This window comes from Camelus ferus, chromosome 4 (genome assembly GCF_009834535.1).
Source record: "Camelus ferus isolate YT-003-E chromosome 4, BCGSAC_Cfer_1.0, whole genome shotgun sequence".
In the NCBI taxonomy this organism is placed as follows: domain Eukaryota; kingdom Metazoa; phylum Chordata; class Mammalia; order Artiodactyla; family Camelidae; genus Camelus; species Camelus ferus.
Window position 1 is genome coordinate 10,427,812 of NC_045699.1, and position 12,699 is coordinate 10,440,510.

The 12,699-nt window shown below is 32.8% G+C and overlaps 1 protein-coding gene across 1 annotated transcript in view; it reads right to left on the reverse strand.

The window, feature by feature from the left end:
- The window catches only part of UBE2R2 (ubiquitin conjugating enzyme E2 R2), a 92,395-nt gene that overhangs the window by 16,321 nt on the left and 63,375 nt on the right, over window positions 1–12,699 (reverse strand). The window contains exon 2 of the mRNA XM_032477562.1: window positions 10,075–10,161. Within this exon, the coding sequence (XP_032333453.1) occupies window positions 10,075–10,161 (87 nt within the window). The remainder of the gene's footprint in view (window positions 1–10,074; window positions 10,162–12,699) is intronic.

A 12,699-nucleotide genomic window follows, 5' to 3' on the forward strand; every position in this document is an offset into this window, starting at 1 on the left:
AAAAAAAATCATTTAAAAATTGAAAAAAGACAAATTTGATAAATCATGTTTTAACAGTCCCAAGAAGCAACTAAATATTTCTCTTTATTTTCACACATCTGTACCTAAGGTATATTAAGAGAAACAAAAAAAATCTGACCTTGTTTAAAATCTGTCTAGAGAGATGCTATAATCACCTTTAAAATCAATCACTGGTTTCAATAACTAGTTTATATAAAGTAAAACACATAAACAACTTAATGAGAACTTCCTCAGACAGAACAATTTACCACTAAAATTAAAATATTTTGGTTCATAAATTTAAATTATAGGACTTAATCCACAAGTACATTAACTTTTAAGTCAAACACATAAGGATCGTCTACCATATGCAATACAGATTGTTAACAGAATAAACAACATAAATTAAGATATAGTCATCTATCTTTTGCTCTAAAAGAAAATAAAAGATTCAAATTCTTTAAAACTTAGAACTATATAAAGCGTAAAAATTTTACATATAAATCCAAATTCAGATATATCCACACACACACTCAAGATAACAGAACATTTTTAAAAGGAGAATAAAATTTTTAATAAAATCAATACCAAATACTATATTCTAAAACTGTATCATTGTTAAATGCCACGAGGAAGTTAAAAAAAAGCACCACAGAAACAAGGAGAGAAGCTATGTATATTTAGAGAAGATACCTGGGAGGTGATTGATGTAGGGGAAAACAAAAACAAAAACAAAAATAAGGCTTAATGACTGAGGAAGCTCTGAGATGGGCTTTCAATAATAAGTACAATTTTAATAACATAAGGGAAATTTAGACATGAGTTTGCCTGAAGGAATAAACCAACATCATAAATAGTAGATAAAACATGTTTGGGTAGTTACATTTATTTTGTATTATTACAAATTACTACAAACTTGGCTTAAAAAACACAAATTTATTATTTCACAGTTTTGCAGGTCTAAGTCTGACATTGCTCTCCACAGAGCTAAAGTCATTGTGTGGGAAGCAATGCATTCCTTCCTGAAGACTCTAAGAATCCCTTTTCTCGCCCTTTCTGGCTTCTAAAGGCCACCCGCATTCCTTTTTCTTGGCCCCCTTCCTCTAATTCTCAAAGCAAGCAATGTTGGATTTCTCTGAGCTTTTCTTCCAAAGGCACATCTCTTTCTCACTCTCATTTTCCGCCTATCCTCTTCTACTTTAAAGGACTCTTGTAGTTACACTGGGCCTACCTGGGTAATCCAGAAGAATCCTAGTTTAAGGTCATCTCATAAGCAATTTATATTCCTCTTTAATTCCTCTTTAACACGTAACCTAACATATCACAGGTTCCAGGGACTAGGACGTCGACATCTCTGAGGGACCCAGCATAACTACCTACCTACCACAGCAGTCAAGAGCCCAGTTTGAATGAAAAATACAGCCCGAGGCCAGAGGAGCATGATACTTTGTTCACAGTTTAATATAAGTAAAATTGTATTGTGAAATGACAGATTTGTACTTAGAAATGACATTAAAAGATGGGCATCTCAACTGATGCAAAGCATTTGACAAGATCCAGTATTTTTCATAGTAGAAACACTCAGAAAACTACAAATAGAAGGTAGCTATCTTAAAATTGCAAAGGGCATTTATTAAAAACAACAACAACAACAAAAAAAACACAGCTAACATAATACTCAATGGTGAAAGCTTTCCTCCTAAGATCAGGATCAAGACTATGGTACCCATTTTCACCACTGCTATTTACCATTGTCCTGGAAGTTCTAGACGGAGCACTTAGAGAAAACAAAGAAATACAAAAAGGCGTACAAATTGAAAAGGAAGAAGTAAATGTATTTCCATTTGCAACTGTCAAGGAAAATTCCAAAGAATTCACAAGAACACTACTAGAGCTAACAAATTTAGCAAAGATGCATGATACAAGACAAATATTCCAAAATTAGTTTTTGATTCACTACCAATGAATAACCTAAAAAACGTATTAAACAATTCTACTTAACAATGCTCTCTAAAGAATAAAACACCTAAGAGTAAATCTACCCAAGGAGATGAAAGTCCTGAACACAGAAAACTACAACATTGCTCAAAGAAATTAAAGACCTAAATAAATAAAAAAACAGCCTGTGTTCATGGGTAGAAGATTTAACACTGGCAAATTTCCCAATTTGATCTATAGATTCAGTGTAATCCCAATCAAAATCCTAGCTTTCCTTTTTTCAGAAACTGACAAATTGTTCCTAAAATTTATATGGAAACTTAAGGGACCCACAATAGCCAAAGCAATCTTGGAAAAGAATAATAAAGCCGAAGGATTTCTACTTCCTGATTTCAAAACTTTATATAAAGCTAGTCAACAGGACAGTTTAGAATTGGTATAATGACAGACACATGGACCAAGGAAATAGAAATGAGAGTCCATGAACAGACTCATACATCCACAGCCAACTGATTTTTGACAAGATGGACTTACCATAGTCCATTCAATGGGGGAAAGAACAGTCTCTTTAGCAAATGATGTTGGGACAACTGGATTTTCAAAAACAAAAGGACAAAATTGAACTCTGCTCTCATACCATACATAAAATTAACTCAAAATGAAAAAGAATTAAGAGCTAAAATCATGAACTCTTAAAAAAAAAAAAATCACACAAACACACACAGGGGTAAATCTTCACGACCTCGGATTTGGCGATGGATTTTCAGGTATGACACCAAAAGCATGAGCAACAAACAAACAAAAAAACCTAGAATAAATTAGACTTCATCAAAATGAAAAACTTTTGTGCAAAGGAAAGTATCAAGAAAGTGAAAAAAATAATCTATAAATATGGAATATCTGCAAATCATATCTGATAAGAATTTAATGTCTATAATATAAAAGGAACTTCTATGACTCAAAGGCAAAGCAATCAGTTAAAAAATGGGCAAAGGACTTGAACAGACATTACTTGAAAGAAAATTTATAAATGGCCAATAAGCACATGAAAGGATGCTCAACATCATTAGTTATTAGGTAAATGCAAATCAAAATGACAATAAGTTATCACTTCCTATTCCCTTAGGACAGCTACAATTAAAACAAAAATGGAAAATAACTGTTGGTGAAAATGGAACCCTCATATATTGCTGCCGCAAAACAGTTTGGCAATTCCTCAAAAAGTAAAACAGAATTACAATTTGACTCTTGCAATTCCACTCCTAGGTATACAACCAAAAGAAGTGAAAAAAAGTACTTAAGCAAATACTTGTATACACATGGTTACAGCAGCACTATTCACATATTCAAAAGGTGGATACAGACTAAATGCTCATAAATGGATAAACTGTGATATATCCATATGATGGAATACTATTCAGCCACAAAGAGGAATGAAGTATTGATACATGCTACAACATGGATGAACCTCCAAAACATTATTGCTAAGTGAAATCCAGACAGAAAAGGTCACATATTGTATGATTCCATTGATATGAAATATCCAGGAGAGAGAAGTACATAAAGACAGAAAGCTGATTGATGGCTGTCAGAGACATGGGGGAACTGGGAATGGAGAAACTGCTTAATTGGTAAGGAGTTTTACACTGGAGTGATGGAAGAAATGCCTTAAAAATAGAGGTGTTAGATGCACAACACTGTGAATCAAATGTCATGAATTGTTTTCACTTTAATGGTTAGTTTTATGTTTGTGAATTTCACCTCTAACTGCTGTACATGATTGTGATAAGCTGCCAATTCTGGGAATATCACTGGCTAGAGAAGCCTCCTTCTTATGCCTTAAAATTAGAGACAATGCATAATATCTGCAAATCCACGAATATAATTACGTAAATATACACAGAATCCCGTCACAAATTATTTCTAAACCAGAGCTTAGCACGTTCTAAATGATGGCTAACATACCTGTAGTTAAATTCTTAAGGTGTATATATCCTCACAGAGCAAACTAATATCCTAATTTTAATTTTTTAAAAGAAAAAAATAAAGAAAAAAGCAAAATCTAAATCTAAACAAACACAAGATAGGGTTCAAACCGTTAATAATGTGTAATACTAAATTACATTTGCTAGAAAACTTTCAACACTAAATCAGAGTCAAAGTCTGGTTTCTGTTGACTTTCTATCTTATTCATTTAGTTCATATAAACTAAGATGAAACTCATGTACAGACTTCAGAATTTCTACAGGAACATTCTGCCACAAATCTTTTCTCTAATATTTTAGAAATAAAGAATATAAGTCAATTAATAATGATCTGTTTTAATGATAAAGACAATTAAAAGAAAACATATTTTATCAGGTACCAAAGAGAAGTTACTTGACAATTTATTCTAGTAGCTAAAGAAAATAAAATATATTAGGTTAACACATTTCTGATTAGCTGATAAGAAAGCATTCATTCATTTGAAGACTCTAAACTAGAGAAATGTTTTATTCAGGTCCCTACTTGAAGACCACTGAGTAAAATTATGTACATCTTAAATGTTCATCAAATGCACATTTAAAAAAATAAACACAATAAATGTTGATAATATAACAAAATTTTAACAGAGCACTCAGTACCTTTATGTGAATTAAGATCATACAGTACAGTTGATACAACATTGTAAAATGACTATAACTCAATAAAAAATGTTTTATATATATATATATACACACACACATATATATACACATACACACTCACACACACATATATATAAAGATATTTTTTATATATATATAAAGATCATACAGTACAAGCATGTTGTTTCCAGTGATTTAATAACACAATACAGAAATAGAGTTTGTTTCACCTAAAGGAATACACAGCAGCTAAGGACAAGTACTACATGTTTTAAGTTCCCCATGCCACATTTTATTCCAAATAAAGTCTGTAGTTTACTTAACAGTACTGTACCAAAGTTAATTTCTTAGTTTTGATGAAGATATCATGGTTCTGTAAGATATTAGTGTTAGAGGAACATAAGTAAAAGGTGTATGAGAATTTTCTGTACTAGCTTTGAAACTCAAGTTCATAATTATTGCAAAATAATTTTAAAAATAAATAGGTTTCAACTTAATATTTCTAGTACATTTATAACATAGATATTGAAATCAAGGCATTTTAATAAAATCCATTCTAAATTTTTTAGAATTTAAAAACTTCACATTTAAAATTTATCTGAAATGAGTTTAAGAATAATGAACTTAAGCAGTTTGTCCTAGTCTTGAAAGATCATCAGAGAATGTAATATCACAACTTTGTAATCAATTCTAATGTATTTCTTTGGCTTCATTATTTGATTCCTGGGTGGAATAACCATTAAAATAAATTCTCAGAGAAATTACAGAAATACCACAGAAACTCTCTGAGATAATCCCACTAAACAGAGAAAAGAATAACAATTAAAGAGAAAAAAGTGTGTTAAATGATCAAAGGAGGTGGAGCAGAACCAGCTAAGATATCACTGTTTTTCTCTCTAAATATAATTTTACTGTTATCAACTAAGAAGGGAATAAACCCTTATTATAAACACCTTGCCATTTCAAGGATTCAAATGTAGTTCCAGTCAAATTACACCCACTGAGGACATAACGATGTACATGGAGGATAGAAGAACCCTGATGTGGATGGCAAGGGAGGAATGGTAGAAAAAAGAGAGGTATCTGTGATGGTTAATTTTATGTGTCAACTTGATTGGGCTATAAGTTAAACCTTATTTCTGAGTGTGTCTGTGAAGGTGTTTCTGGAAGAGATTAGTATTTCAATCAGTAGAGAGTAAAGAAGTTTCACCCTCACCATGATGATGTGACAGACATCTAATCCTCTAAGGGGGCCTGAACAGAACAAAAAGGTAGAGGAAGGACAGATTCTCTCTCTTCTTGGGCTAGTAGATCTGAGCTCTTGATTCTTCAGCCTCAGGACTCCAGGACTCACATCAGAAGCTCCCCCAGTTCTCAGGCCTTTGGACTCAAATGGATTTAATTCCAGCTTTCCTGGCTCCATAGTTTACAAAAGGCAGACTGTGGGATTTATCAAACTTTATAACCATGTGAACCAGTTCCTACAATAAATCTCCTCTTATATGTACCTCTATATATCCTATTGGTTCTGTTTCTCTGGAGAACCCCAACCAACATAGTATCCTTGCTTTTACCTGGCCTTTTCAGTGTAATTTTAAAATACAATTTATAATTACAGCTTTATCATAAAGGACCTCTTGATACATCGAGTTCTTTCAGTTTTTGAAGAGCTGATTGTGGAGCTCTTCATCCATTTCACTCCTAATGGCCTATTCCATGTAAATAATTACAAAGATCATAAACTATATGTAATTAGGTTCATTCACCATTCATGCAGCCTAAATTTTATATTCCCAAAAGCAATAGTTCTGCAGACTTGGCAAAAACCTTTTTAAAACCTTGTAAGAGACATCAGAGAGCTAGGGCATGCTTGCTTTCCTCTCAAGCCACATGAAGACACAGAGATAAGCTAGGAAGAGTCTTTCCAGACATTGGCCATGCTGACACCTTGATATTGTATTTATAGCTTCTCAATCTGTAAGAAAATTAATTTCTGTTGTTTTAAGCCACCTTATCTATAGTATTTTGTTACGGCAACCCAAGTTAAGACAGCATGTTTTAGGAAAAGCATAAAACAGTAGGATTTATTTTTAATTAAAATACCACACCCTAATGATTGGTACATCCTTACAGTGTTGGTGGCTATAGAGATTAGTATAAAGTCTTAAGAATCATCTGAGTCTAGGATCAAGAATAACTTCAGAACTTGAACCTTAATTAAAACAGCAAAATATTTTCCTATTGGCTATCAAGTATCCTAAAATACACCATCTCACTGTTACTTTTATTTCATGACTACACTGGTGACATTTATCTGTAAACACTGTACAGGAAGAATAATTTGTATACTCCTTCAAAAATCATCCAAAATCTTTTATTATTTTTTAAAAGAAAGGTTCATACTATGATCTGCAATTCACTAGTACTAAAAGGGTCATTAAATATTCAACACTTCTGTATAATTTCCATTCAATCTTGTGCCGAACCTAAAACTACTCTAAAAACTAATCTATCACCAAAAAGCTTTAAAAATAAATACACACAAAGAGCAGTGAGATTCTGAGTTGCCATAGCAGTGAAGTTTGTAGTGAGGAGGGTGTGTACAAAAAGCTCATTTTGTAGGGTGGGGAGAGGTGGGGATGGATTAGGTTTATTTATTTATTTGTTTTTAATGGAGGTACTGAGGATTGAACCTAGGACCGTATGCATGCTAGGCAAGCAATCTACCACTGAACTATACCCTCCCCACTAAAAACCTCATTTTAATACATGACTTGTGAAGCAAATGGGCCTAAGTTGGCTGTCTATTTCTGAACACACAGTAACACAGAACCAGGAAACTTACTGAGATCACTTAACATATTATGAAGCAGAAAAGAGTAGAATATGCAGTATGTTTCATTGATGACAAGTTCATATTAAATTTCTTTTGTTCTCCAGGCTTCCCCCTTGATATTCACAAATTTCACAAACATGGCAATGATCAAAGAAATGTTAAATTAAATTTACTCATATAAAAGCAGTACTTATAACTTGTGGGGCTGCAGTAATATGTCTATGAATGTATTTAACAAAACTGTAACCAAAGCTCTTATAGTTTTAAAAACATTATAAACTATTTTCTACCAAAAAGTCTTCACTATATTTATTTTTAATGATTATTAAGTTAATATACCAAAAACTCTTTCATAAATTCAACATATTTTGGCATTTGAGTAGGCTTTTCCTTTTGTATTTTTATTCTGTCGTTGTTGCCATTGTTTTCCCTTTTCGTGCCGAGTTCTATTATAAATAGCTGTGCAGTAAACATTATGTTGACTAATCTAACATCGAGGTTCACTGTGTTTCTAACATAGGCCACAACACAGATGGGTGAATAGAGAGTAACTTCCAGGAATATCATTTTAGCCAAGAGCCATGAGCCCTAATGTCTAGAATCACAAATACTGACACAGGCCCTCAAAAAGTTCAATTCTGACACTGAAAGTAGCAAAGTAAACTAACGTATGTGAGAAGTCTCTTATGATCCCATCTGATTACATCAAATTTAATTTCCTAACTATGACAACACTTTTTTTTAAAAAACAAAACTTTTATGGCATGGAAAACAACTGTATAAGATATGCATGCATTATTTTACTACTAAAATTTTTATTATGACTATGGAAAATATATTTTTTTGAAAAATACTTTTTAAAATAATGATCCAATGCTAAATTTTAAGAGACAGAACTAAATAGCCTACCTAAGTGATGAAAAAGCAGTGGAAAGGGGAGTTTACCTACACTTTTTTCCAATAGAGCTTTGAATCCTTTATCCTGTTTTTTATGTTTCTTTTTTGAGAGCAGTTTAAGAGTTAGGTAACTGAGATGGAAACAGGCAAGTATATGGCTTTCAAGTGAATTAGTTTAGACAGCAAGAAAGAACCTAAACTCTCTTATCTCAGTTTTGAAGGCAAGAATTTTCTTATTATTAAATAGACAGGAACACAAAAATAGTTCTATGTGTACTGAACTCAGTTTGAACTCATGAAACAGTGACTTACTTCTCTAGTCTCTCTCCTACAATAAGATAACTTTAATGTACAGAACAGCATAACATATTCACTGTTGTTTATTATCTGTATTATGATTATGTCAAATATAAAGATAACAAAAAACACACAATATTCTGGAGATTACTTATGGAAGTGTAATGACCTATGATCTTTTGAGTCCCAGTTTGTCCTATTTTAAGGAGGAAAGAAAAATGAAGAAAATGACTTACAGAAAAAGCAGGTTGTGAAAAATGACAAAGCTGCTCCAGTGTGCTAATTTATACAGACTGAGATCCAAATTCAGAACCATACAGTAAGTACTTTACTTGCCTATAAGCACTTTAAAGGCTATGTAAGTAAACAATCTTACAGTTACCGGGGAAAGGGGGTGGGAACGGATAAACTTGGGAGTTTGAGATTTACAAATATTAGCCACTATATATAAAAATAGATTTTAAAAAAAGTTTCTTCTGTATAGCACAGGGAACTATGTTCAATATCTTGTAATAACCTTTAATGAAAAGGAATATGAAAAGAAATATATGTATGTATATGCATAACTGGGACATTGTGCTGTACACCAGAAACTGACACATTGTAACTGACTATACTTCAACAGAAAGGAGGAAAGGAAGAAAGGAAGGAAGGAAGGAAGAAACAAAGAAACAAAGACACAAAGACTATGTAGCTTTGTTTCTGGAGCAAAGGTGCTTCCCACTCTCCACCTAGCCAAAAAAAAGACTACACAACTAAAGCTGAAAATTTTAAAAAGCAATTTTAATGCTTGGGACTCAGTTACAATAATATGAGACTACTTCAGAGCCCTACTGCAATGAAAACGATTACAGAGTAAGGGAGTAGACTGAAAGGATATATTAGTGGGCCGTGACAATATTATCCTGAGAAACATAATGCATCATTCCAGTATCCTTCTAGATTAGCTCAAAGCTACGTATATTTCATCAAAAAAGCTAGAAATGACTTTCCCAGGCATGTAAACTTATCCAGTAAAAGAACCTAATCTTGAATTTATTTTAAAAGGGATTCTCAACTACTATACAGCACCTCCTTATGGGAGGCCAGTACAAATGTAGCAGAATAAATCTTCCCCTCAAAAAGGTGAATCTCTGATCAGAGCAACAGCTGAGCTTTGCTGTAAAGCTAGAGGCTAGGTACACAAAGAAATTTGTATGACTATCTACTAAATTTAAAAATTGAAAACGTTAACACATGCATTATAATCTTAGCAATAAGCAGCAAAGGTTTAAAGCCTCAACCTTAAATTAACTATAATATACATTGGTATTAAAAAATTATCCCCAATTTTTGAACAATTTAACTACTGCTAATTAAAAATGACTACTCTGTGGCAACAGCATAACTATCACAGCTACTGAGCTACAGAGGCAACTTTACAAAGGATAGTATCTAAAAAATAAATCTTCAGAGAAGTTCATAATAGACATCTCTTACCTCATAAATGTTGGGATGCCACATTTTGGTCAAGAATCTGAAGGTAGGTGGTGAATATGGGTAGTCAATAGGAAATTTAATATGCGCCTGAAAAGAAAAAAAAATAAAATGCTAATAAATGAGACTACAGGTTATTCATCTGCCTAACAATTCACCCTAATACACCCCAGGGAAACAAAACTCCTTTCTATACAGTAGACTCTGGGGATTAAAATAGCTCATATATATTTTGTTAGCCCCAATGCCAGGGTTATTATTAGTATGTTCTTATAACATCTCTTCAAATATTTATAAAAGTTTATGTTAAATTATCAAAGCTCAACAGTTATATGAGTTTTAATTGAACACAGGAGTGAAAAGCAGTAATATGTACAGATGTGTCACATTAACAGCTGTATTTTATTTTTATAATAAAAAGTAGTTAATATAATCTTATTGTACATAATATAGAACAAAGATAATTTTTTAAACTAACACAATTTAACCCAGAAATAATAAATGCTACCATTTTGATATGGCTCCTTCCAAGAGTTTTTGATGCATACATATGCTTACATCTTTACAAAACTTATTTTAAAAAATTTGAGCACTGTATTTTATAATCTGTTTTTTCCATCTGTATCATATCATAAACATTTTTTGCTGTCATAAAGTAGTTTCCAAATGTGTGACTGTTAGTATCTGCATAACATTCCATCATATGGATATATAGATGAATCATTTTTTAAAAACTATCCTTATTTTGGGACATTTGGGTTGTTTTTCACTCTCCCACTACTGTAAATACTGCTATAGTGAATGTCCTTGGCAGTATACCATATTTCAAATACGAAGAACTCCAGAAAAGAACTCATCTAACAGTACCAGTAAAAGAGTAAGGAAGGGAATGAAAGTACAAGCTAAGAATAAGTAAGCCAAGAAGAGCAGTGAAAATGGCAGAGTCAGAACCCCTCAAAAATTCTGTCTTCAATGAAAGCAATGCAAAAATAGCAAAAAACTGTTAAGAATCAAGTTTTTCAAAATCTAGAAAATAACCAAAGGCATGCAGGAACTCAGGGAGCATCTATTAAAGAAAATCATAAACTTTGTGGTGTTTGAACTTGCCCTAGTCCTCTCTCCAGAGCCATGGTAGCCTTAAAACTAAAAGCTCACATTCAACATGAAGACCAGCAGCCACAGAATGGGTTGAAACGTCTTCGAAGCCTTATTCTCAAAGAACTTTCATTATTTGACCTTTCTGGTGTTGCAAAGGTTGTCTGTATTTTACTTGATTTGGGTAAAATACAGACAGCCTTGGTTGACCATAGTTGCAAAGGCTGTCTGTATTTTACCTGATTTGGGGCTTGGCCAATGTGAAAGTATTTTTCCTGGGAGTAGCTGTTGAAAACAATGACAGGCAACTCTAACTTCAAAGGTGCCTGTTAGGGCAAATAACAAACCAAAACTTTTAACAGAAAAAGCTGAGATATGAGATGTCCACAGGGTTTTGAAAATCTGACAAATTTCTAAGAATCTAGAAGACCAGGTCAATGTGTAGGGCTGTGAATGTGCCTGGGCTATGTGCATGCTCTGGGAAGGTCATGAGAGGTCATTAGAAGGCCCTAAACTGGCAACTCTGGCTGAACTTAGGGATCTACACAACCAGGTAGTGAAGGTTAAGGCAGAGTTTCCAAGTACCTAAGTGTTAAAGGCATGCCCTCATACAGATCTATGATGTATATATCATGATCAAACTGTTCAAAGCCAAAGACAATCTTGAAAGCAGTAAGAGAAACTCTATCAAGTACAAAGGAATCTCAGTAAGACAAACAGATGATATCTCATCAGAAACCAGAAAGACAGAGGCAGTGGAATGACATTCAAAGTGCTGAAAGAAAAAAACCTGTCAAGAATTCTATATCCAGCAAAACTATTCCTCAAAAATGAAGGCAATTTAAGACACCCTAGATAAACAAAAATTGAAAACTTGTGACAAGGCTTGCCCTACAAGAAATACTAAACGGAGGCCTTCAGGCTGAAGTGAAAAGACACTAAATAGTACATAAAAAACATAAAAAGCACACATAAAAACAGTAATATAGGGTAAATATAAAGGATTTTTGTCCATTAATTTTTCCTCCTGATTTAAAAGATACATATAGTATAATAATTATAAATCTACTGATGGGCACAAAACATACAAAGAAGTAATTTGTATAATAAAAATCAAAGCTAAGGGAGGGATCAGAGTTATATAGGAGCAGATTTTATATACTATTGAAATTAAGATGTTATTAATTGAACTACATAATTATATGATATTGATTGTAATCCCAAGGGTAACTGCTAAGAAAATAACTCAAAAATTTAACACCCCTTCATGACTGAAAACACCCAAAAAACTATGAATACAGAGGAAATTCCTCAATTTGATAAAGGGCGTCTGTTAAAACCATAACATCACACTAATGGTAAAAGACTGAATGCTTTCTCCCTAATTCCAGAAATAAGACAAAGATGTCCACTCTCACCACTTCTATTCAACATTATACTGGAGATGCTAGCTGCAGCAACTGGGAAATGAAATGAAACAAAAGGCATCTTAGTTGGAAAGGAAGAGGAAAAATTATATCTATTTGCAAATTA